General features: G+C 45.2%; 1 protein-coding gene across 10 annotated transcripts in view; it reads left to right on the top strand.

Annotated features, from left to right (window-relative positions):
• The first annotated feature begins 4,447 nt into the window (after positions 1-4,447).
• Positions 4,448-27,491, top strand: part of LOC116314196 (disks large homolog 1-like) — a 104,520-nt gene continuing 81,476 nt past the window's right edge. For all 10 annotated transcript variants that reach the window (XM_039602127.1, XM_039602128.1, XM_039602129.1 and 7 more), the window contains exons 1-3: positions 4,448-4,941; positions 8,521-8,652; positions 25,475-25,638. In XM_039602127.1, coding sequence (XP_039458061.1) covers positions 4,923-4,941; positions 8,521-8,652; positions 25,475-25,638 — 315 coding nt within the window. In that variant the 5' untranslated portion in view covers positions 4,448-4,922. The remainder of the gene's footprint in view (positions 4,942-8,520; positions 8,653-25,474; positions 25,639-27,491) is intronic.

Consider the following 27,491-nt stretch of genomic DNA (forward strand, 5'->3'; position numbering starts at 1 on the left):
TGACCAAGCTGGAAACACAAGTGTTCAGATAGGCTGGTATCCAGTCAGCATTTCCAGAGACAGATACACACAGAGACTTCCAGGTGCTGGAGAGGAGCTGATGAGATGTTCTGCAGACAACTAAGCGATTGCTTGTTTCTGTTTGGACTTCCTTTGTTCCCTCATCAGTGCTGATGCAACGTTTTCTCCAATTTTATCATCGTCACTGTTTATAGTTCAGAAGACGACAATAGTGAGTCTGGAGGGCTTCAAGCCTGAACTCTTACAGGACCGTGACGATGTGTACAACAACCAATAACTGGATGGACAGATGCACAAAACGAGCACACAGACACTGAAATCAATCACAAAACGACCGTAAATTTCAGGTCTTATTAACAAATGAGCAGAGATAAATACTGAGCTGCTCTCAGGATGCCAAATAATCATTTTGGATGTTTCTCAGATATCTCAGGGCGTTGTTTGAAGGTTACAACATGATTTTAACCCCAAAACATCTGTTTTAATCCTGATTGGGTCATTTTGAGCAGTGGAAGTAAAAAAGCAAAAATGGACCACAGGCTCATTATGTGGACTTTGTGTGTCTCGCTCTGATATGTGCTGTTATTTTATTTATTGGTGGTCAGTAATGTCGTGGCTGTGGGTCAGAGCGCACACACAATGAGACACAAAAAACATCTAAAAGATGTAAAAATAAAATTACCAGAAGAGGCTCAGGAACCCTGCAGCTCATTCATAATGAATAACGTGACTCCCACATCCAAATCACATGATCTGCTCCTCTCACTTTATCACAACAGTCTGAAGGTATCAGAGCACGAGTCTCTCTGATTGGCTGGAGATCAGCAGCTCCTTTGGCTCGGGTCATCGCTCCGTCTCGTCGTGTTTGAGGCGTGTGGATCGGTGGTGAGAGCACAGCGGGCTCTCCTTCTGTACTTCATACGGCGAGCCCGGGACTCGCGGCGAGGTCATTCATTAAACATGACCGTCTAAAAATAAAGGCCTCCTCCTTTCACCAGAACGGCGCTCTTTAATCTGGGCCAGAGCTTCGAGTGGTTTGCATCAGCACATGAGAGGCGACACGAGAGACAAAGAGAGACAAAGAGGGATGTTTCACAGCGGGAGGCGGAGGAGGAGGAGAGTGTTTCATCTTCACAGTGACCAGCCGCTGGATTTGTACTTCAATGGGGACGCAGCGCGACCTCTGACCTTACTGTGTGGAAATCAAAGGCTTAAATTCATTTTGTTTCTTAGCACAAGCAGAGGACTCATTACAGCACGTTTATGTTGGCACATGAAAGAAAACCTGGATTTACAGCAGACGTGTTCATTTTTCAGCTCTCAGCTCTGTTTTCAGTCTTTATGCTAAAACATCTTAAATACCTGCTGACGTCTAAATCAGACTAAATCAGACTAAATCAGACGCTCACAGAGGGAAAATCATTGTGTATTTCACTTAATGACAAACTGTTTTCCCTTTAATTAAAAAGATGTTTGCATGATAACAGATGGAGGTCAGTGAGAGAGCGCAAACTTCCAAACACCAGCGCTCCCACCAGCAGCGTCATCGGGACTGTCAGGATCCTGTAATCAGCACAAATACTGTAAAATGCATTTGTGGCAAAAATGCACCTGAGTCCAGTTTCAGGTTGGGGCTGCTGCCCAGGGCCGTAACACAGAACTCTGGGCCCATGTTCACAGAGTCTCTGTGGGCCCCCTTCATCTCGTTCATCCAGCTGTGCGGACAGCTGTACTGATTTTTAGGGCAGCCAATCATGAACTGTTAACTACTGACAGATCTGTAGCACGTCCATGAGTCTCAGCACATGTTGACGTCCTCCTTTTACCATAGAGCCGTCCACAGCTTAATCATGATTACATGTGTTTACTTGGATTATTGAGCTGAAGAATGAGTTATTTTCTTTGCTTTTCGTTGAATCATTTATGATTCCTGTGAGATAAAAACCTTTAAAATGTGAAGTCTGTTTCCTAAACCTTTCCTAACACTCAGTCCTCTGTATTCATCCTTCCCATCAGCCTCAGAGCAACCTTCACGTTCCCCACTCTTCACTTCCATCATCCTGCAGCACTCAGAGATCCGGATCCAGATATTTTTATGTTTCTGAAACCGTAACAGCAGAGTTCCAGCGCTGTGGGCGAGCAGGTGTATCTGCAGGGAAGTGATTGATGTTTTTTATTGTCTCTGTGATGATATCGAACCCACGAGTTACAGACGTCACACGGAGCAGTGTGATGGTCCTGCAGATGTAAGCTGCTGATTCACTGATGCAGAGTGTCCACGGGTACGTCAGTGTGCTGCCTGTGCTTCATTACAGCGAACTAAAGCTAAGGAAACACATCATATATATATGTGACTCCCTGCAAACATTCCTCTTTCCTTCTTATTGAATCAGGAAGTGCTGTCGCTGTGATGTTAGATGTCTCGTTACCTCAGAGCAGGTCTGGACACAGTAAAGCTGAAGGCTGCCTGATGTCAGCAGATCTCTGACTGTAACAGCTGCTGATAGCCGAACCATCCTTAGCCTGTTAGCTGTTCTTTCTTTAGAAAGCCTTCCATCACTTTGCCTTCTCTCCTTTCTCCCTTTTCTTTTTTGATGCTCTCTTTGGGAAAGCCGTGACTCACAGTGTCCATTAGCACTCACCTGGAGAGAATAAATTAGCTGTGCTGTAAAGGTCAGTGTGAGTGTGCGGTGAAGTAAGCCACTGTGAGTGATTTGTATGAGCTCAAAGTGGGATCAGCCTGATGTATTCAGATTATTTACGACAAATTACTAAGAAATAAAATAATACAAACAACAGCAAAGTGGGACTTACACTTGACCTCCTCGCCGCTGACGCTACAGCCACATTAAATATGGACGTAACCCTCTCGGCGTCGCCCACAGGGTTGTTTTGGCAGCTGCCATGTTGTTTGTTTGGACTCAGAAGTGATCGTGTTTGGATCATTCCTGCTGCTGAGAAATGTGTCAACACCTGCAGTTCCTCTAACGTCCACCAGAGGCTCCAACAGTCAGTCAGTCCCCATAGAGTCATGTTAAAAACTTACAGCATGTTTACATGTTTAGAGCCTGATACAAAACTGTTTCTGTATTTCCCCTTCGTAACACCTGCACTGCCATAACTCACCTGTTTAAATTGTATTAAGTCATAGATTCTGCAATATTGGGGGCGTGGTCTCTTTGATTGACAGCTGGATGGCGACACAAGCTTCACCTCAGCTCACTGCAGTGCCTGAGTTGGACCTGTGGACTGTGTTTGGGCTGTTGGTGCCTTTCGGAGCATCCATCCACTGTTTTACCAGCTTCATCTGCTCAGAGCTGCAGGAGGGTGGAGCCCGTCCCATCATGTGAAGCACAGGCTGGATAACAGAGACTGATGGGGCTGTTAACGTGTATGTGTAAGTGGGCATACATGTTAGGGAAGACATGCCATTTTCACACAGCATCCATACTTCTTCTCTGAACTCAGTGAGAACTGAGGGAACAATGACTGAAACACAGAAACCTGAAGCAGCTGCTGCAGATGCTTCAGGCGTCTCTGAGCATCAGTGAGTGCAGACACACGTTCACAGATGCAGGTAAATAGGTCGTCCAATAAGAAGCTGCCCAAACCAAGGTGTGCCACGCCTTCAGAGACTCATGTGCTAATACAGGAGTGGCTCGATGGACAAAATGCCAGTTTTATCAGGTTATAATTAAACCTTCAACACAAAGGAGACACAGTGAGAGTCCTCTGGGTGTTTTGAATTTTCGTCTCTTATTTCAGCTGATTTATTTATTTTTAATCATTTCTATGATCTACATTTTCTTTTTCTCATTATTTTCTACATGTTGCTTTGCTGTGGTTTCTATCTACATCTATTTGGTTTAAATAAAAACAGAAGCCTGACTTTGTGTTTTCATCCATCTGTCCTGCTTTCACCTCCATCTCCTTTCACCTCTCCCTCTCTGGTTTCCTCAACTTTCACTCCTCTTCCTTCCTCTCTCCTTTCTCTCACCCCCCCCTTCACAAAGTTTATCCCCCCCCCCCCCACCTCTTCTCCCCTTCCCTGCCTCCTTCCCTCCTCCCTGACCCTCCTCTTCCTCCTCCTTGGCCTTGTAGGTGAGCTGCATGATTGGGCGGCAGGTCGGAGGGGTAGGCTTTTGGAAATCACATGGTTTACGTTTCCAGCTCCCTGAGTCGCCATTTTGGAGGAAAGTTTGGGAATTTGTAGACCTGGGGAGGTGCTGGAGAGGGAGAGGAGGAGGAGAAGGGAGAAGAAGAAGAAAAGAGGAAAAAGGAAAAAAGAGGAAGGAAGGAGGAGGGATTTCACAGAAGTTTGACACGAATGCACGTCGCAGGCGGGGATACAGCGGAGCGGTGCGGACCAGTGCGGGATAAGTGAGTGTAGGTGTGCCGCCAGCCTGGCTTTGAAGTTTTTTTTATTTCTGGACTAACCCGCAGAGCTCCGGAGCCGCCTCCTCCTCCACCCAGCAGCAGCAGCGGGCAGCTCATGCATGCGCCGCCTGCACAGCAGCGGGTGTTTCCCGGACTTTGGCACACTGCAGTTCCAAGCCAGATCTGCACTTTTCGGAGCCAGCTCCAGAGTCACCCTGCGCGGTGCTCTCCGGCGGGGAACTGCATCTCTGAGACTCGGTAGCTCAGCGGAGCTTCGTGGGGCTTCACTTGTTAGCGGGACTGCTGGCTGAGCCGTCCCCGGAGGCTCGCTGTTGTTGTGCCAGTCTGCCCCCCGACGCTCTGTCCGGAGGGCTTTTGGCTCGGAGGGATTTTCTTCAGCCCTGACTTGGAGCGGTGACAGCGGCGGGTTTATCCGGCGGAACCGCGAACAAAAACCGTCCTGTGTGAGGACTGCATGCGGCTGAGGCGGATCTAGCCGTGCCGAGCCGAGCCAGACCCCCACCATGCCAGTGAGAAAGAAAGGTAAGCCGCTTTCACTTCACATTGACTAGCAAGCTAGCTGGCTAACCGCTCAAACTCCGGCTGCTCCTTCGCTTTTTAGGACACACAGGATCCGAACAAACACGGGACACGCAGCGGCTCACACGCCACACGAGCCAAACATGGCCCACACGGCTCACTTTGGCCCTGCTGAGCTGAGCGGAGCCGTGCCAAGTCATTTGAAGTCAGTTAAAGTAGGAGCTAGCCGGTTAGCCACTGCTGCTAACCAAGTTGTAAATGGGGCACCTTGTGTGGAGAACTAAAAATAAACTCTAATATGAATAAAATATTCACCTCGTCCTCAGCAGTCAGCGCGCGATTTATGAATATAATGAACTGTAAAAATTTAGAAAAATATTCTGAGGTAGTTTACACGTTATTAACCGTGTCTAACTGTACTTTTATCCCGGGAAAAATAAAGATTGTGCCCCGGGCGGTGGAGGCAGTAAGTTAAAGAAAAGCCACTTATTTAAGTCAATGAAAGATTCTCAGCGCTAAGTGCACATTTCATGAATTAGATTAACTGTAAAAATTTAGAAAAATGTTCTCATTTAGTGAACTCCTTCATAAATACGGAGACCTCCACTTTAATCCCAGGAAAAATAAAGATAATTTCAAAAGCCTTGGAAATGGTGAGTCAAATGCCTCCTAATTATCCTTAGTAATTATATTTAGCCTCCCTCAGTATGAAAAGACAAGAAACAATTTAATGATCGTTTTTTTTCTGCAAACTGCAAAAACAAACTTAAACTGTGCCGTCAGTGTGGATGAGTCACTACACAAAATATTCAGTGTTTCAGTGTGTCGAGTCATTGTAGTTCACATACAGCCCAGTCTGAGCTCAGGTGGGCTGCACCAGCAAAACCACTGCAGTTAAAAAAAAAAAAAGTCTAAATGTTCCTTTTATTCAGTGTAAAAATAATGTTCACCTGAGCCTGAACCATAAAGACCTCACTGCTGAAAAGTATTTGTCCCTCTGCATTAAAAACCTTCACAGGTGGAGATTTTCTAACTAAACAGCAGCATTTTGTGCCTTTAACAACTTATTTAAATATAAAAATAAATCACACACAGCCACTCCTGAGTGAAGCTGACATGGACATAAAACGTGTTTTATTGGAAAGTGTGAGCTGTTAATGACTCCACTGCTCTTGAATAGGACACTTTGGCGTGCCCATTCTGGTCCTCGGGCCACATATTTGACAAACTTCATGTAACTGAAGAACGTGGAGAAAGACATCAGCTGATACATAAATGAAGTCTTTTAAAGTTGGCAACTTCCATTGTAATAAACACCACATAATGCACCAGTATAATGTTTATCATCATGTACTTAAGCTCCATGTTTTAGCGCTCACAGTGACGCCTGCAGATATGTTGATTTGGGTCAAACCTCAAAGACGGACACAAACAGGGAAAAGGAGGCGTTTTAATTTAAAGCTGTTAATTGGCTGAGGTAATTTTCTGCTCCTTTAGAAACAGACATGTGGGCTGTGAGGTCAGCTGTGAGGTCAGCGTATCAGGCTGAAGCATCAGGTCAGCTGAGGGTTTGTAGGGCGTCACAGTCTCTCAGTCTGAAACTTTCACTTCCTAATAAACTAGAAGTGAAGACGGAGAAGTGTGATATTAAATCGCCTGGTTTATGTTTTATGTTGTATTTAAAGTTCATACTTTCAATTAATGTGGCTTTTAAAATGAGATCTGTGGTTTTCCACCTCAGTGTTACACCTTCTAAGTCAGGCGTGTGTGCAGGTTTTCAGCAGCACTTGAAAAGCTTTATTTCTTAAAGCACTCGACCATAAAGTTATTAAAGTTGGTGTCTTTGATTCGAGGCGTCTTCATTCAGTGAAACATTCCCTCTGAGGTCGAGTTCAGCTGGACTTAGACGATTTTTGGTGCTTTGTGAACGTAGACTTGGTTCTTTCCTGGATGTTAACAGTGACGTGCGAGTAACAATGAAGGAATCCAAAACTGAACAGGATCCCGAGGCAGCTTAATGCTGGCAGGGCGTGATCTCTGAGACAGACTTTGGCAGATATCAGGATCATTACAGACACTTGAACATTCGTGAGCGAGGTGACATTTATCGACATCGTGGTCGACGTGTTTCTTTCATCACGTCACTTTAGTGATGACGAAACGTGGTTCGATGAAGAGCTGAAGCCTTAAAACCGTTCGGTCACACAGGCCTGGAGACGGCAAAAAATAGTATTCCTAAACTGACCAATCCAACGTGACCGAAGCAACCACAACCATGTTTCTGGTGCAGCGTCCTCTCTGTGACCGACTGCGACACCAGCAGCCTCTCGCCAGCGTTTCCAGCTCCACGTTGTTTTATGGTTTTGATGGTTTTATGTCTTAGTTGGAGTTTTCTCTGCTGGTTCCAGCGTGAGCCGAAGGATTCAGGCTTCTTGCCTAAATTAAGCTTGAAACAACAATAATGAAACCAAGACCAGAAGCAGGATGCAGCTAACTGCCAATTCATCTAAATCAGTGCTGACGGAGGCGAGAGGCCCAACGCGCCGCCTCCTCAGGCTTTGCGTGTTTTATTTACAGGCGAGACTCACAGCCAATCAGCAGCAGGCATGAATCGAAGTGAGAGAGCAGGTTAATGATGGTAGAAACAACAATCTGATGGTAAATGTGTCCCTGTGTGCATAACTGTCCAGGAAGCATCAGTTTTTTAATAAAGTACATCTGTCTGTGTGAGGTCATTCTGATATCTGTCCTTTAAATCATCCAGTTAATTAGAAAGAAGTCGTAAGAGTCACATGACATCGCTCAACAATAACGACTCCTGGAGATTCCTTCAGAAGTTCTGACTTCCTGAAACTCGGCGCCGAGCCGACGTTCTCGCTGCCGTGCTGCAGCTCAACACACTGACCTTTATTTAAAGCTGATTCACCAACAAGTAAATCAGCAGAAATGTGACCATCAAACAGAGTTACAGTCAAAGTCCTGAATCTTCTCCACCTGCAGCTCCAGCGATGTGAAGTGTGTTCAGCACTGTTTGGATGTCTGTGATCGATCGGTGTTATTGGACGATGATCTGCACTGAAAACGATGTTTAGTTGAAGCCTTGAATTTAAAACAAAGTTCTGAATGAAGCCTTCGGGTCATAATTTGAGTCGACTTTCTATTTACTACTTTCAGCTTAATCATTTTATCAGATTTTCTTTGGTCTGAATGTGACTGTCAGCAGCAGACGTAGTAAATCTGTCCTTAATGCTTCCCTCTGAGCCGAGCCTGATACTCTGACCTTTATACTTATCCGCTGGGGAAAGGCCTCTTTAACTTCATTTATACTCCTTTAAAACCTGCCCGCAGTCTTAAACGCATGCATATTTGGATTTTTAAAGTATTATTTCACTCTCCTGGTGCGTGCGTGCTGCCAGTGCGGCTCAGCGTTTCAGCACAGAGGGATTATTTGTGCCTGTCTGACGGTTTGAAGCAGCGCTCTGCTGCCATCTCGTCTCAGATCAGTTCTCGTTAGTCGCTGAGCTTCGACTCTGTCGTATCCCCGGCTCACCTCTCTCGCTGCTTCCTCCTCCTGTTGTACAGACGCACAGCGAGCGCTGCAGCTGCTGGAGCAGTACCGGGCCAAGCTGAACCACACTGAGGACCGGCAGCTCCGACACTCCATCCAGAGGGTCATCGACATCTTCCAGAGCAATCTCTTCCAGGCTCTCATAGGTACGATCGAGGTCTTTGTGACATAAACTGTTGAAGTCCAATCTTTAGATGAATGAGAACACTGAGCTCATCTGTAGGTGACACAGCCACAGAGTTATTTAACCCTTTTAAGCCCATCGGAGCGTGCACGCTCCCATTTGTGTCACCACATAAGTTAGCGCAGTTTCCTTTTACATATGACTGCAGCATCAAAAACTTTACAATCAGAAGTGCACTGCCGATCCGATCAGCTGTTCATAACATAGTTTTTTTTCCCCACAGGACTTTTCAAAGGTTTACTGGCATTATGGAAAGTCATGTTTGACTTTTTGCCTTTTGTGTAGTTTCTGGGAGGCTGTTGGAAATAGTTTATTTTGATGCACATGCTGGGTTTTTTTTGTTTTTGCAAATTGTGCACAATAGTGTTTATTTTCGTTTTTGCTGCAGTTTATAAAAATGAGTGTGCCTCAAACAGGGGTGTAATTTCCAGGGGGGTTAGGGGGGTTATGACCCCCCCATATAATCAGACCCAACCAATATAACCCCCCCAATAAAATTATGAATTATCTTGCATAAATAGGCTGTTGATTTTCTTTACTCATTTCAGGTATTACCAGCAGAATAGTTGCATGTTTAATCATCTGGGAATTTACCCAGATTGATTTATTTTTTTAGACGGAGATCTTGACACCCCCCCCCCCCCCCCAATGTTCAGCACAAAGTTACGCCAATGGCCTCAAAAATGAAACTATGAAGACCCTCAAAATAAATCTCCTGTGGTTGGAAACTATTTTGTGCAACCTTTGCAGTTACAGTTTTGAGGCATAAACCTCTGAAGTCTCTGTAAGGAGAAAGATTTCCAATTTTGTTGTAGTTTATTCCACTTTTTTGCAATTTATCTAGTTACTATTGGACTTAATCCTTACATCTTGTTTAATTTGGGATATAACGGTTGTAGTAATGTATAAAAACTTGAAATGCTCCAAAATGGCACTGCAGCATGTGAAAATATAAAGATGAGCTCTGGCAGACTTGGTGGACTTCCATAAACCAGACCAGACCTGGAACGACTTTTGGGGTATTTTTGGTATTTCTTGTTCACATGTTGTGTAAAAATCACAAAGTGTGTCTACATCATGGATCTTAAGATGTTTCAATGTCTGATTGCCATCTGATGTGTCATCAATCCTTTATTATTATTGTTATCATTCTTATCATGATGATGATGATGATGTTATGAAGGCACTTGTGGTACGTTCAGTCGTCCTCCTCTGTGTCAGTGAGAGCTGTTTGATGAGTCACGCTGACGTTTCCACTAACAAAGAGCTTTTAAAGGATTTGTTATTGTGTGTTTTATTAAATGAATATATATAAAACAGTTGACTGGGTCTGTGAGGACCTGACATCATATCTCTATGTTTTTGGCTGCATGGCAGCATGGCAGCACACAGCGGTCTGAATATAAAGATTTCCATTCAAACCGGAGCAGACTGTTAGTGGCGGCGACGGTTCCCTGAGCTCTGATTCAGCTCTGCGGGTGTAAGTCGGAGACAGAACGAGAGGGACGGTCGCTGTTCAGTCGGGAGGAGGAAAAGCAACAATACAGATCAGTGTTTGGTCCTTGCAGCATCGTTTGCACATGTGCAGCTCATTCATGTCCATGTCAGCTGCCCTGCAGTTAAATGAACGCGCTGCGGCCGCTCACTGAGGAAAGTAGACCCAAAACATTATTACACATGAATGAAATGTGAGCCACACGTGAACACATCACTCACACACTGCGTCTGATTGGACCGCTCTGACCATGTTCACGTAACCAGAGTTGACTTTTTGAGCTCTAATGTGGAGAAAACCACTAATTAAATCCTTTATTTAAAGTCAGATATCACATGATAATTATCACTGAAGCGATAATGTGCTTCCACCTCAAGGTGACCTCTGACCTCGTCACATTTATGTGTCTGTAGGGTAGAAACGGCCTCGTGGCTCGTGGCTGTCTCTGCTGTGAGGCGTCACAGTGGGGCGAGAGGCCGTAAAGTTCGTCAGTGTGTTTGTGTGCAGAGCTGTTTTCTGTAGACTAGCACAGTTTTACTGGATCAGGCTCATCAGCACTGCATTGTTGCTAATTTAAAGCCTTAACAAGCTGACCTGCAACACTTTAGCTGCTCCTTAATCCTGAAAACAGAGCGCTGACAGCCGAGTGCAGTCTGAGACGTATTCACATTCGTTTCATCCTGAAATTATGCAAAACAATGAACCAAATCAAACAGGCTGATACTGCACTGAAACCTTATCAGCTGATAAGATGTTTATGCTTATTGTGTCATCAGCTTTGTGCTGATAAATGTTCAACAACTGATGAAGGCAGACTGTGATTTCAGTCCTCCTCAGATGACCTGTGTGAAAGAATCGCGGTGACATCGTTGGTTGTGGCTCCAAAACAGTAACTCTGTGCTGAGGGAAGTTTAACATATCGGAATTTTTATTTTTTATTTATTTTTTGTATTTTGTGTTACAAAACTCGTATTTTGCCTTGTTTGAAAGGCACCTCTGTCCGTCACAGAGCTTCTCCTTCACGTCTCCCAAAAAGTCCACATGCGCTCGTGGTTCAGTTCAGGTCGCGATGATGAAAACAGCCTTTGATTTAAAAAAAAAAAAAAAAAATCCATGTAGAGAAGGTGAAAGCTGTGAAATGTGCCCGACTCCCGACCAGAAGACCAGACGACCCTGCGTCCTGCCCTCGGGGTCATCTGGGTTCCCTTTAATTTTCGAGGAAATCCTGTTAAACTAAACCAAACCTGTTTTTTATCCGTCCGTTTTCCACTGCTCATGCAGATCCGAGTCACATCCCGATGCTCTGAGCCAACTCAGCCGGCTCCTTTCAGTGTGGAGCAGCAGGAGCTCAGCTCTGAGTGACCGAGCCCAGACACACAACACAGATTAGTTAATACAACATAGTTTTGTGTGTGTGAGAGTGACGTTTTCACAGGTACACCAGGTTGACCTGAATCATGAGCTTCACATAATCAGCTGGCGGCTGTCAAACAGCCCGATGTGTCACAGTGATAACTCGCAGGGTAACGGACGGCTGAGCTCCTGACGAGCTCCTGGCCGTGGACGTGTTTCTCCACAGTGCATCAGCGTGTTGGCCTCTGCTGTGAATGTCGATTTGTTTTTCCTGTAGACGGTCGTTTCTCAGTTTCACTGAGAAAAAGAACAAATCTGTTATTTAGCTGTTCGCCTCTCCTCTGTAATTACAGCGAAGCAGAAGTCGCCCTGCAGGTTTGAAGATGTCGGCGTTTCTCTGATGTTCTGCCAGCGTTGTGTTTTCTGATTGGCTGTCGCCTTGCTGCCGGCTAACGGGACTCTCCGAGTAAACGCAGAAGCAGCTGCAGGGTTAACGGACGCCGAGCAGCAGGAATGTGGTCCGATGTGTTTGAGTTTCCCAGGAACGACTCGCTGAAAGACTCAAACACTGAGTGTGTGTTTGTGTCCCGGGACTCGCCAACCACAGGAAGTCTTTCTGAACGTTCGCGTTAACTTTTTACACTTTCAGGTTTCAGTGCTGCCTTTCTGTCGGCTCACACGGCTCTGAGCGAACAGAAGGAAGCTGCGTTTAGTTTTATGAACAGATGACCTGTTTGTAGAGCTCACCTCAGTGTCCTGCTGCTGTATCAGTTTGGAAAGCACTTTCACCTCATTATCATAAAACAGCAGACAAAAGTCGGTTCTTTCTATCCACAGACATTTCCAAATCCCTTCTCATAAACAGGCACCAACTTTTCCTTGTAGCTACACTGATAACTTATAAAAACATTAGCGTTCAGGTTTGAAGCCGAGCGTCATTTAGACGCGTCACCGTCTTTGTGTCATGAGGGAAAGAAACTGTCACAGATTACAGATTATAGTCTGTCGTTCCTCCTCCGTGTTTCCTCCTTTTATCAGCAGGAAGCTGAAATGCTGTCGTGTGATTGGTGTAAATATTCCTCACGTATAATTTGAGCACGGCGGCTCGTTTCCCTCAGTCCTGCGTGTCCTGCAGCTCCGCTCGGTCTTCATCACTAATACATGAGTGGGATCATCAGTGGCCTGGATCCTGCCTTCCTGCGTCTTCCACCTGCATGTTTGCTCTGCAGCTTACAGCAGAGTCACGCCACACTGATGACTTTCTCATTCAGTGGGTGGAGGTGGTCTCGTCTCTGCTGTGTGGATGCTAATCGCGCGATCACCTCCAGCTCCTCTGAGGATGTTTGTGTTCAGGTGTGAAGCAGAGCAGAGTCTGTGGTCGTGGTTTCAGTCTGAAAAGGGCGGAGTCCCTGCTCCAGGGTAGGGATGAGCTGCTGCCCCGGGTAGAGGCGGGTTGGCGGATGCTGTCCTGATCTGCTGTTGATTTCCTGGTCGATGTTCCTAAAGAGAAGAAAATGATGGAAAGGAGCGTCCTCGTGTTCTTAGAGAGAGGAGCTCAACAGGAGCCTGTTAAGGTGGACTGACTGAGATTATGTCTCCTGTACGTTGCGTGTACGTCCAGAGGAGCTGGAAGATGTGGCTGATTAGATGGGTGGATGTTTGAGTCTTTATGGTATCAGAAGAGTTTTTCTTGTCTTCATGTGACTCGTTTGAAACCCGTCTCGTCTTGTGATGAACTCCAGCTCCTCCATCATGCAGCTGGTGGTCCTCGTTCTGCTCGGTGTAGCGGCTCATGAACATCGAGGATCATCCAACCAGAGACCGGCTGAGACTGCTGGGACAGGCAAACACAAGACAGGAAGTGCAGGGCTAGAATGATTAAGGGCTGAACTTTCAAAATAAGAGTGAGGAGATGACATCATTTGGTTGTTTGGATATAAAAATAGGAAGTGAAATGTAAACTCTGGTAGACGATGGCTGGGCGAGCAGCCCGAGTAAAGTCTGAGAGTGTTTTTATGAAACATCTAATCTGTGACACAAAGTGAGCTGCTGAGTATTTGAGGATTAAACCTGTGACGTGTTCTTGTTGGTCATCCGTCACACTTCCTCTAATCTTAGCTCTTTGTTTTGGCTGATAGAAATGAATCCTGTCGTCTTTTTCCTCACTTACGGGTCTTTTTGGGGTCTTGGTCACGCACACAAGCACCAAAGGTTTCCACATGTTCAGTCCCATACTCGGTGTTATCGTACTTCAAAGGAAATTAATTCATTTTTTCTTATTTATGGTGAAAAATGTGATTCATGCCGGAGTAAACGAAGCCCTGCTTTGAATGATTAAAATATTTCCCGCTGATTTTCCTGTTTGTTGACGCTGGCGTTTCCCCCGACGACGGCTCGGTTTTGATCTGGGTTCAGATCGATAAGCTGGGAGCCGAACGGATCGCGTGTTGCTGACAGACGTGCTCCGTCTCCGCTCTTTATCTTCATCAGATTATGGCAGCTGCAGCTTATTAATGATGATTCTCCGGGTTTCATGCAAAGCGCCTGTTTAATGAGCTTTCTGTAAGCCGCACTGATCAAAGTTAATTTGTAAGTTTAAAGAAGAAACATTTTGTTTGGAGAAGTCTTCACCACTGAGACCATCCTGTAAAAATAATTGGACCCAGCTGTATTCATTAAGTTTTTTTCTGGCTGATTTCTGACTGACATTAATATTTTGGTGGTGTGAGAGGATACTGGTGTAGTAGATACTCAGAGAAACGACGAGTCAGACTCTTTATATCAGGACAAAAGCCCCCAAATCCTGGTTTTAATCATTTATGTGTGTTTGATGGGGGTTGTAAAGATTTCCTTTTAGGACATCGGGACTGAGGTGAGATGCTCTGTGGGTCGGTCTGTGTTTTGTCCATCTTTCCTCTGATTGGCTGAAGAGCAGGTTGGTGGTCCTCACCTGTTCATTTGCAGCTTCACATTTGTGTTCTTGGACACTCCTAGGGTAGCTTTGCATGATTTACAACTCAAAATAATCCTTTTTTGTCTTATACTGGGCAGCTAATCAGTTCATCCCTACATTTAAGCTAACTTTATTTTCATTGGCTGCCCCTCGTAAGAATGTGGATGGGGCTTCTGAGATGAGCTTTGCTCGTACTTCCACTCGGCTCATCATTAGAAGCTCGAACATTCAGGAAGAGCAGAAACTGTGCCTCAACAAAAGGCTGCAGCTTTGCTCGGCGCATGAATCCCAGTATAGAAGGCGTACGCCTGCGCCGCGGTTTTAAATTACAGCGGCTCGAGCAGAATTATAACCTGGTATGATCGTATAATCCAAGAAAGGTCAAATGCTAGATCAGGAGCAGTAGTGTTGGATTAACACTCACTGTGCTGCTGAATGACTTTTCAAACGTGGCTTTTTACAGGGAAATTCCTCAACTTTACTTAGACATAAATAAATAAATGGAGCACAATGGGGCGGGGGGCACAGGGATGTCTGGCAGGGAGTTTTGGGTCCTGTGCAGGGGAGGATCCGCCACCGGCCCCCACTAAAGACCTGCAAACATCACGTCGTCGACAGACTCGGAGAGAGTTTTACTTCCTTTTTCGTCCCCCTCAGCTTGAGCTGAACTAAGCAACGAGTGAGTTTGGACGTTTACAGAGAAGTGAAAGCTGCTCCAAAGAGGTGCGTTTGATTCATAACACAAAACGAAGGAAATGAGGAGCAAGAAAATAAAAGTCAGTTTGTCTGGATTGTTTTGCTAATCTTCAGAAGGCAAATAGTCATTGCATGTAGCAGTTATTTTTGTGGAAGCAACGTTAGCATGTGTCACGTGACCTCAGCATCATACAGACTTCCTGTGATGTCGTCTCTGAGGCGTGATGAAGAAACCTCGTGTTAATGAATAAAACTACCGCCGTGGTTTTGAGTCGTTCTCGACTCCTTTAACGCCGTTTCCTGTTTTCTTGCGGTGCTTTAGCATCGGTCAGAGAATCGGCTCCACCTGCCGTTTGCCTTCATCCACCAATCACCTCTCATTCGAGCAGCTGCGGGCCAATGAAACGAGTGCCTGCATCTGTTATTACCACCATTATTTGGAGTTTGAGCTGGAGTTTACATTAAGAAGCTGAACTCTGTCATCGTGACTCATGACTTTAAATAATAATCACCTTCATCCCGTCTGACTGACGCTGCCGTGCATCTTCCCAAACTCCTTCCTCTGGCTCTGTGTGCCCGAGGCCTGGGCGTGTTTGTCACGCTCACCCTGACGTCCCAGCATCCCTGATGGAAAAATGGATTTCTGCCACACAGTTTTCCAATCTGCCAACCCCCCCTTTCACCAAAAGGAGACGTGTGCAGCAGGCCGAGCATGGTGTAATCCCTCTGTGGACACGACGATTACCCCCGGTTCATAATCCACCACCCCCCACCCCCCTCGCCGCTGCCGCTGATTTGCAGAGCGCGCGAGCCGCCAGCTTCAGTTTGTTTTCCTTCTCATTCTTTCTGTTCAGACCGGCTTGATTCCTCTGTCAGAAACAGATGGCATCCCACGAATCTGTTCAATTTAATAAACCAACATCGAGTTTTCAGCCCAGAAGATTTGGATGTTATTCTGCTAATTGCTGCCGCTCTGAGCTCGGCTGCTTTTGGCTGCCCCAGAATTTAGGTTTCGAGCGCTGAAGGTCGAAACTGCGGCTCATAATTATTGTAATTAAACCAAGATATTCCCGCCTCAGAAAGGCTCACCTGGTGGAAGGAAAAGCATCCAACTTATGTCACGTTATAAGATGGAAACTGTGGATTTTCTGGTTGTTTCTGAGTATTTCACAAACTGGAAAATGGAGCTTTGAGAGACCAAAACTAATTTCCCAACAACACTGCACAGATTTTTGTTCCCTGGACTTTGAAAACTGTTAAAGTGGAAACATTTTAAATGCATCTTCAGTATTTTATAACTGATGTGAGTTAATGTCGGGTTTGCATTCATGATATTTTAGGTTCCCTCCAGGAAAAGGTGGTTATATATTTGGTTTGATGTGCTGCTGTTTGTTAGCAGGAATAATGGAAAAGATCCGAGTCATTGATCCGGGAATGTTTGGACAGATTGTGCCATAACAGGATTTGGCAACATGGGAGATTTGGTGTCCTCGCAGATGCAAAACAACCTGAAATAAGAAATGTTTGTACAACTCTGAGTGAATGTGGAGCTGCTGAGTTTCTGCCCGTGAACAGTTGGTCATTGTGCTCTTCTCATTTAAATCCTGAGGAAGTTCAGCGATGGTGCTTCCCGAGCTGCTCCCGATCGTGTCGTTGATAATCCAAACGGAACATTTCCTCATCGCTGCAGCGTTAGAAACACTCTCTCTCTTCCTGAATGTTTGGCAGAGGAAACGTTTCCATCACCTCTCAGTTTGTTGTGTGATAATTCTGCCCCTCCTTTGTTAAAGCCGTGAGGACCACACACTGAACATTAAACACAGGAAATCTCCACGTCTTCATCTCCTCACACAGCTGCAGATTTAACGTGTACGGTCACGTCTGTGAATGCTGCGAGTTTGTCCAAACCACGCCTTTATCCAAACCAGCTCGAGTCTGCTGATGGTTCTCACCAGTCCGTTTGGAGGATCAGGTCTGCCTCAAGGATCCAGGTTCCTCTGATTGTAGTTGGGAACGCAGTTGTTGTTTTTTGTGATTTGGGAAATGATGATGATGAAGCTTTATTTGTCACTTGCAGTTGCCTGCAGTGAAATTGGACCTCTTCAAACCAAACGTACATTACACAAACATCATGTCGGGTAGACGGGTCAGAACAGGTAGCATCAAGAAACACAATGAAGTGTTCAACACAACAAATTGTGACTAAAGCTGTGATAATTCAGCAGGTTTAAGAGGCCTCTGGCTGCACTGTGACACATGGGAATAACACGGCGACGGCTTCTGAAGACGTGTCAGGATATTTTGTGTTGAGTCAGATCAGTTTTAAGTGAAGCTTTCGATGTTGCATTTATAATCTGGACCTCTGCGATCGTCCCGACGTCACTCGATCTTCACGGCGGCACACACAGCGGCACCCAACGATGCTATTCTGAGCATCATTATGAAACATGGGAATTATCTGATTATTTCTCCTCAAAATCAAGCCCAGTTTCATCCTTTGGAAGCTGTGAGGGTGTCGGCCCACTTGTAGCTGCACCTCAGCACAGCCGTGCCTTCAGCTGAGGCGACACTGAGGAGCCTTACAGAGGGGTCATGGGGCAGCGCTCTTATTCTGAAACTACAGGAAGGTGTTTCTCCAGCTGAAATGTGAGAGTGGAGGAGTGTTTCTGTGTGTGATGGGAGAGCTTTTACTTTAAAGACACGAGTGGACACACAGATTTACTGCTTTGTGTTTACATCACGATGTACATGGTTTCATTACAAACATACAGTGTCATGTTCAGGCTTGTGAAACAGGTTGTTGTGGGTTGTTTTAATAGTCGTGATGTCGTTCCTGCAATCAGGAACCAGTTTTTAAGTGTTTTAAAGCTCTTAATAACTGTTTATGTGGAGTGTTTGGGGTTTACTGTACGTGAAACAGCTGAAAGACACTCACACACTGAACTACACGTTTAGTGTGAGTCGTATTTCAGCGCGAGGCTCCTAATGAACACGACTGTGCTGCCCGTCCTCACACGGGCACAGCTTTGACTTTCAGCTGAGCAGTAACCTGTTTGTTAGGCAGATGTGTGACAAATTAAAGGAAAAACACCTGCCCACTCCACTGACAGTGTTTGTTCATATCACATCAATCTTATCACAGCAAGCAAGAGGAGGACAGACGGGCTCAAACCCCAAAATGTTTGTATGTTTATTAGTAAACACGAGGGCATGCAGGGAGAATAAAGGGATTTTTCATGATGTTAAAGGTGAAATATATATGAGTGAGTTTTCAGGGAGCATCGGTATTTCATCAGTTTGATCTAATATTTATTTTCTCGGCTTTTTAACTGTTTATTTCTTCGTCTTTCTGTTTCTGCTGTGACAAATCTGACCCTGGATCAGCGACTCTAAGTCTCTCTGTCACTCTGCGGCTGTTTCCAGGCTGTGAGTGAGATTCATAAACCTGGAGATGGTTTCCAATGTTCCGCTTTTAGCCGTTTGTAGTCGTCGGTGGGATTTAGAAGATTAATCAGTGTTTGATCGGCACTCCTGACCTCTGCGAGCTCTGGGTGTGGCCAGTTCATGCTGCATGTTTCGCCGCAGGCTTTGTGGTCGTGCTGATAGCGACTGCAGTCTAAACAGGCGTGGTCTTTTCTTAGAGCGGACAACAGACGCTGCTGTGTCCTACTCAGTCTAACTGGTTAATGTGATCACAGTCAGTGGGCCAGTTATCTGTCAACTGGTTTTAATTAAGTCCCAGTCCTGCAGGTCAGAAATGAGAGCTGAAGACATCTGAGGAAACTCTGATCTGTGACTTCTTTGGAACGTCCCACTGTGGAAATCTCAGACCTGTGGATTATTCACCGTGTACTCGATTTATTAAACTTGTTTGTTTTTGCATTTAGGCCGATGATGTGCTGCTCTGCTTCTCAGTCAAAGAAATTTTTGCATAAACTATTTTTTAAACATTTTGATTAACGGATTATTTGAATAGTCCAAAGTCTCGACCATCCCATAATCTGAGGTACGGACCAGGTAAAGGTTCCTGCTGAGCTGCTGGAGAGCAGCGACCCAGAAACTCAGATGCTTCCTGGTTCCTACAGTGTGGATAAAGTTGGTCTTTGTTATTGTTTAGGAGCTGCCTTTAGACATGAGCTGTTTTTTCGAAGTTATGAAGTCCTTTGTGTCTGTGTGTACAGACTCCACCACACAGAGGTCCTCTGCGGTCCTGCAGCCGCCGAGCGTTTAAGCTCAGTTTCAAACAGATTTCAAACATTTTAGTCTCGGTTAATAATCGAAACCTTAAATGTGCAGAGAAAGTCTCGGGTAAAAACAAACAAAACTAAGCATCATCTTTGTGGTTACGCTGTTCAGGTTGAGCATCTTTGAAAAGTTTAATGTTTGACTGAAATCAGGGAGTCTCTGGTGTTTTTTACTATACTTTTTTTTCTGGTGTTTAAATTCTGAACCTTTCATCAACTCCTGCTTTTAAGAAATGGCAGGTCATAGAAACCTTTACACAATCCCAGATTGCTGCAGTGTTTCCAGGTTCAGGTTCTCTGCGGTTCCTTCGTCTTGCAGACTGTTTGTCAGTCTCTGCTGTGACCGCAGAGGCTGTCAAACAGAAAGCTCTAAGTTGGGAAGCAGCTCGCTGGTTTCACTGTAAAACGATCTCCGAGTCTCCCACAATTCCACAGAGGCTTCTCTTTTATTGGGCATCAATTCAGCGCCGTGTTTAAGGTCGTCTCCTGAGGACAGACGGACTGACAGCAGGGAAACCAGCGCTCACACGGTCAGGTGACCCCGGATCCTTTCATTTACTCTGGCTCAGTTTGCACTGCTTAAGTTTAAAGAATAAAAAAGCTGCATAAAAACACTTCAGTGAAAGAAGCAGCTTAAGCTGGTTTTAAGTGCAGGTGAAAGTCAGTGTGTGCAAACTGCACTCGATTAGACCTGTTAGATTCTCCTCAGTTTAACAGTTTGGTTCATTTTACAGAAATCTGGAAACTAAATACTCAGAAAAGGATTTTCCCATGAAATGTGATCAGTGACTGTGCACATGCAGGTTATATCCCGGGGACCAATGAAATTAAAGCTGTTCGGAGGACTCTGAAGCTAGATGCTGAGTAGTGTATGCTGTATGTTACAGCCTCTAGGGGGCGCTGGCTGGAAAAACAAAAGCAGACTTGACATCGTTTAATCCGTCTAGCCTGCTCATGGTGACCTCCACCTCCCTGTAATCCAACTTTGTCTTTCTATCTGTATTTGTTTGTTTAAATCTACACTTTGTGCAGCATCTGGTCTCTGCAGGAGGAACTGCAACATGCTGCACACAGTTCACGCTCAGTGCCTCTGTCAGTGTGTTAGCACAGTGATGCAGGGCAGCGTTATAATGTTATGGTATCTTTCACTTTGCTGTCTTTAAAGGAACGGTCAGTAAATGTTATTAAGGTTAATAGAAAAAGTGAGTATACTCATAAAAACAGATAATATACAAAAGCATGTAATTAAATCTGCCATTAAACTAACAACAACTTATAATTAATCTATTAAAAACACAGTCGTCATGTTCCTCAGTCATACTGAAATACTTTAGCCTGGAGGAACAAAGTGTTACGGCCTCTCCCAGAGGAAAGAAAGCTGGATTTTTATCAGCCAGCATTCACAGCTGAGGTAAACAGTCGAGTGACGGCGTTCCACGGATGGTGAAAAATTCCTGGGTGGATCCATCGCGTTTCTACAAACGGTGTTAGAAACATGGCGGGTGGCTGCGGCTGCTGTGGGGCGGAGTTTAAATGTAATGATTTCGATCTCTCTGAAACATGTTTGTCCTATAACAGCTGCTGTAGCATGTAGCTATGCATGCGCTTGAATTAGGAACAATAGGAAAGCAGAAGCAAATGGCTGCAATCTGCTGACATCCACTGGTGAAAGTTTTATCCTCCAACTTTAATTTCTCTCATTTCCAGCTCAAGATTTTGATTCTTGGACTTGAGCTTTGGATGATTTTTTTTCAGTTAAGAATAATCCTTCTTTGTCTCAGTTCGTTCCTCCTCCGATTGAAACAAGCTCCCTCTGCTCCACTCTGTGTGTGAGGAGGTGCACACACAGTGAGACTGAGAGCACCTCCTTTTTCATCTGCTGGACTCTTCAGGATTATTTCACTCATCAATAACTTCTGTGTATTGATCTGTTATCTTGGTAATCAGAAGGTTGCGGTTATACAAATCGTTGTGTCCTTGGGCAAGACATTTCACCCGTTGCCACTGGTGGTGGTCAGACCGGTGGCGCCAGTGTCCCGCAGCCTTGTCATGCCCAGGGTGGCTGTGGCTACAATGTAGCTGCCATCACCAGTGTGTGAATGGGTGGATGACTGGATGTGTAAAGCGCTATACAAATGCAAGCCATTTACCAACGATGTAACCTACCCCGGTGTTGATGCCGGTGTGTCGTGTGTTGTTTACCTCGTGGTCGCGTCCTGGTGATTTAGAAACAAACAAAACGCTGCAGCTTCTTCCCTCTGGCGTCCTCGCTGTTTGTTGTGGTCGGTTTGTTCTGAGTGAAACAAGTTTTTCCATTTCTTCGTACATTTCCTCACATCCTTTCTGATAGTTTCCAAGAATTACTGAGCAGGCCAATCACAGGCGCTGCGCTGAGACGACGTGTAGTTATTCTTCAAGGGAGGTGTCGGTCTGCGGCTAATGACGTGCCCGCAGCGTAGATTTATCACAGAGTGTAAATCGCACAGCTTATGACTTTAACTGTGGGGCTCGGCATCAGCAGATATCCAACCGTAAAGTGTCTGTACGCTAGCTGAGCTTAAAGTCTGGATGGATCTCCACCGTCAAGTCTTTCACTAAGTGCCAAAGGTGTCACTGGTAAAACGGTCGGTGGGCTTCACCCTGTGGGGTCATGAGTGTGGCAGCCTGATGGGATCCAGCTGCTGCTGAGACTTTTCAGTTCGGGGCCACGATGCTGCAGATGAACACAGAGTTCACACAGTTGTGGAAACAAAGAGGCGACTTTGTATTTTTAGTTCTTGCATCAGCTTCTGCGCTGATATCTGAGGCTATTTTCAGTCATCAAAGGCTTTTACAGAAGCTGCAGTCATATCAGTGAAAATCACAGCGCTCTCCTCCACTGATGTTGGCTCCATGTTGTTCTCAGTCATGTGACCGACCGGCCCATGAAGCACACCTGATGATAAATGTGATAGTTCGTCCCGGGTGAGGATGAATCTGCAGGTTAGAGATGTTGCAGCTCCACGTGGCACTGCTGTGCTCTCAGTGAGTCGTGGTAGAGGCTTTTATTGTGAAAGAGCAGAGCACAGGAAGCTCCTGAGTGCTCAGAAAGAACATAGTTTATTTTGGACGGTTACAAAGCAGATAACACCATCATTAAAGGCTGCAGAGGCAACGAGCTGAGAGGCTGAGAAAACAGTTAACAGTTTAAAAAAATACAAGTTTGATTTTTGTCTGTGAAAAGCAGTCGTGTGTTTCTTTATGTGCTGGAAAAGCAGAGAATGGTCTGTGGGGGTGGGTCAGGATGCAGGTGGGTGGCAGTGGGTAGGATGGCGAGCAGAGCTGGAAGTTTGAAGGTGATCCGCTGCCTCTCGACAGGCGACGGTCTGCAGAGGTGGAGCTGGAGCAGCTTTTATTTGATTGGTTTGGATTGTAAATGTGGACCCAATGAAAGTTTCCACTGGGTGTAAAAGTAGGAGACTTTATGGCGGAGCTGCTTTTTGTTTTATTTATAGCACTCAAATGTGCCAGAGCTCCAAAATAGAGGCTGTAAAGCCACGAGGAGCCCGGAGGATGTTTGGAATTCCTCATTTGTCATGATTCAGCTTCCTCAGATCGATCCGGGCACTGGACTCGTTTTACATTTTTACCGAGCTCTGTACTTTTTGAGGTCGTTAGAAATTTGTGTGGAAAGGGTTAACAGGCAGTAAGACGCCGCTGCGGGCTGACGGCGGGGAGTGCCAGAGGTTTAAAGGCCAGTGGTCATCCCGAGGAGCTGTTGAAGTGGTGATCTGATGGTTTAGGGCGAAACATCTGTGCCGGCTGGGCGGTCAGCTGCCACGGCGAGCCAAAGAAAGCCCGTTTATTTTAGATCCGCTCGCTGCGAGCGCGCCTCGGGATATAAAAACAGCTCGCTGGATGTGGCCGCCAGGGCGAAGCTTTTTATAATAACAGCCTACTGTAAACATCTGAACGTGCAGTCATGATATCAATCACACCGTCAGTCAGGCTGAATCAAGGAGGGAAAGCTGACGTTAGTCACTCGCTGCAGCAGTTTGACCCGCTGAGCTCAAAGTTGCATTATTTGTGGCCTCATCAGGAACGTCTGCATATAATAATGGATTGCATTTATATAGCACTTTTCTAGCACTTTACAATTCCACTATTCATTCACACACTGGTGCAGGCAAACTACAGTTGTAGCCACAGCTCGGACAGAAGCGAGGCTGCCATATCGCCATATCGCGCCCCTCTGGCCAACACCAGTAGGTAAAGTGTGTTTCTCAAGGACACAACGACCAGGACAGAGAGAGCAGGGGGATCGAACCGGCAACCTTCCGGTTACAGATGAGCTTCCCAATCCCCTGAGCCACGGTCCTTAATAGGGCTGTTCGATATAACGATATATATCGGATGACGATATAAAAACGTCTATCGTTTCATTTTACGCTATCGTTTGTTTCGTGGTGTCGCAAAATAAACTGTTTACGGCAATATTTTTTCATCATTTTGATGGTCACTGTAGTGGCTATATTAATTTCTTAAAGTTCTCTCTTTCTCTTATATTTAATATAACCACACTACAGACGGACAAGCGCTTGTTTTTTATGCGTTGTCGTTAGCAACAACGACGGTAAAACCACCTCGTGTCCGCTTGTTTATTTTCCACATAAACCTTTCACAATAAAGCTCAAGATCCCGTTGAGACTTTTCAAAATAAACTGAATCACGTGAAAGATGCAGAGTATTTACGGATGAGAAGCAAAAAAGAGCCGTCAGGTGCTAAAAAATAAACCTTAGACTCAAACGTTAGAACAGGCTTTTCCCCGCAGCACGCTGTGTAATAAATACTCACAAAGAAAACGGCGGCCGTTACAACCTATGTCTAAAAATGTATCATTTCATGCATCAGTTAAAACACTCGACTCCAGGTACGCGACGCCCAGCTGGAAACACTTCACGCAAGTCGAGCTGCCCGAGATTCACAGAATTTACAGAAAATGTTATTTTTGTGATTTTATATCGTTATCGGACGATAGATGTCTTATATCGGGATATGAGATTTTGGTCATATCGCACAGCCCTAGTCCTTAATAAAACAACCAATCATATACATCCATACAGTGTGGCAGAAGCATGGACGGCCTGAGTATGATAGTTTAGGTTAAAGTCATCGTCCTTGGAGACGTTTCATAATTCTTTAAAAAAAGGACAGACCTCCTGCTCGAACACTTACAGAGATGCAGGTGCTTTATTTTGAAAAGCTCTGCTTTAAAACTGCTCATCTGTCTGATTCTTTTACTCCTGCTTTAACAGTGAAACGAGTCACTGAGCAGGAAGATTTCCATCTGAGATTCAGTGTTTTTTGTTTGCTTTATTCTTCATTGCTGTAAAAATATTCAGAGAAAAGTTTTCCTTGAGTGTGACAGGTGTGTATCAGCAGGTGACTCACCTGTGGAAACCTGATTCTGACCACTAAATTAAAACGTGAGCACCATTTTCTTTAAATTGATGAAGTTTTTATTGGCAGAGGAAAACCTCCAAACGTGTCACGTGCTGTACTTTTACTGAGCGTTAATGTGGGCCTGATGAAGCCGTTTCCTGTGTGTCACCTCCTCCTCATATTGAACAAAACTCGGGGTCGTGACCCTGACGAGTGTCGGGTCGGTGTTTGTGCTGCACTCTGGCCTCCCTCTGCCCGCTCCGTGAGCTCCGAGAATATTCAAATCTAAAATGTTTTACGAGACAGGAACCTTTCACTTCTTATCAAAGCTTTTATTGTGAAAAATTAGCAGAAGCTTGTGGAAACTGATCAGATTTCAGTTTTATTCTGATTGAATAAAATTATTTCTACTCTAATTACACCTGCGACCTGCGCCAGGGAGAGCAAAGGACGTACAAGCTGTTAGACAGGAAATGACAAAATGAATTAAACCGAAGGTTTATTTCAGTGACTGAACCTTCAAAATAAGAGCAAGGGAAGAGTCCATCAGTCAAAGATAAATAAAATAAATGAGGCTTAAAACGACTCCATTACCAATCGCCTATCTCTCTGTCCTCACAGATATCCAGGAGTTTTACGAAGTGACCTTATTGGACAGTCAGAGATGGGTGGAGTCTGCCAAGGGGGCGGACCCCATGGCGCCCGTCAACCTATGGGACTTCTCCAGCCTTCAAAGTACAACGGTGACCTCGGACACGCTGCCCAGCCTTAGCACCAGCATCGAGGTAAGAACTCCAGCTGCTGACAGCTGCCGCTCCACCTGTCAGGACAGGAAGTGCTACCAACACTCGGGTTCTTTTTCCTGCTTCCTGCTGCTTTGTAGCAGAGACGCCGACCGTTGGTAAAAATAGAAAACGGTAAAAATAGATCAAACCTTTCAGACCGCGCAGGATGAAAAGTGAAGCTGCGTTTGATTCGTGAAGCAGCTCGATGGACAAACTGACGCCATCTGCTCCCCGCTCACACTAAACGAGGAAAAGCAGGATTCCAGCCAGCACCGGCTCCTCGACGGGTACAAACGGGTCGAACTCCTGATCACAGCATTTTTGGTTTGATTAGTTTGGGCTGATGAGCAACTCGTTTCACTGCAGCAATGATATTTCTGCTTGGAGCCTCAATAAAAGCATCGGTTTTCTTCTTTCAAAAGAAAAATCACAAAAACTGTGATGAAACTATTTTATCCAGAACGTTAAAATTACAGGAGCTGAAATACATTTTTATGCATCTGATTTCCAAAAAGCCCCAGAAAATGACTAAAGCGCATGAATGCATCTTTAGCTCACGCTACGCTGAGTGGTTGTGGACGGTCGGCTCCTAAAAGCCAAGAAAAGCCCTCAGTCAGTGTGTGGATGCCTTCTGTTATCACTCCTCCTGCTCTTATTTTGAAATAAGAGCAGGGTCTTCCTGTCTTGTTTACCAGTTACAGCAGCCATGTCTTGGTATTTCCTGGCAGTGACAGAAACAGTCATCACTCATAAATGAGAGATGTAAAAATAGAGGATGACACGTTGGTGTTTTGGCGTTCGTCACTGTAGAAGCCAAAATGAAACCTTCTTTTCTTTCCTGTTTACTTTTCTGGGCTTGTTTTAAATATAGACGTAACCACAGTGATGTCACCCTTTAGTTTTGTCTTCGGTCTTAGCGGTTTGGCTGCCACCATGTTGGTTTTTTGGAGCCAGAAGTGAACATATAGGAAGTTAAATGCTCAGTTACCTGGTAATGCTAGCAAGCTTGCATTCAGAGACATGGAGTGGTGCTAATTAATGCTAACATCCAATTTAAAATGTTATATTTCACTAAATCTGGAGCTCAGACTTCTTAGACGGTCTGTTAGTGCAGTAACCATACTGTTGGTCAGATGATGTCATTAAAACAGTCCAAAATAACAGCTCAAGCCTGGGAGCCAGCTAGAAGCTACGACCACCTGTGTCACCATTCACCTGTCAAAGAGGCCACGCCCCTAAAACTACAAACTGTAAACCTTTAAGCGGTTTTTGTATCAGGCTATGAATTTTTTATTTCTGCTGTGAAGTCTGTGGGAACTCTCTCGCTGCTGGAGCCTCCGGTGGACATTGGAGGAATTAAATGTCATGCGCTTCTGCAGCAGCTTTGAGCTAAAAGACGATTTGTTTGGGAGCACACGATGGCGTCAGATGTCCTTCACCAGTCCACAGGACGGTGATGATGATGATTTTATCAGATTCAGATCAGCAGCCTGAGGAAGAACAAACTTCGGTTGCAGTTAAAGCGAGGAAAGTGAAAACGACGGTTATGTGTGTGAGCGCTCGTGGAGGTTCACTCGCCTCCCGAGGCCGAGATCATCCGAACTTATTAAAGGCGGAGCTGCTGGTTTCATCCTGTGCGTGTGTGTGTTCGACTCGCTGAGCTCGTGTGTGGGTGTGTGTGTGGGTGTGTGGAAGGCAAAAACCACCAGCTGTTTCCCTCCACATGATTTTTATCTAAACTGTCATCAGTAACACTTCATCACCATCTGGCAGTTTATTTTTATCAATAGTTTATTGATTGTTTGGTTATAAAACGACCAGAAAAGATTAAAACTGATCCTCTCGTTAGTCCC

This window comes from Oreochromis aureus, linkage group 18, assembly GCF_013358895.1.
Source record: "Oreochromis aureus strain Israel breed Guangdong linkage group 18, ZZ_aureus, whole genome shotgun sequence".
Taxonomy (NCBI): domain Eukaryota; kingdom Metazoa; phylum Chordata; class Actinopteri; order Cichliformes; family Cichlidae; genus Oreochromis; species Oreochromis aureus.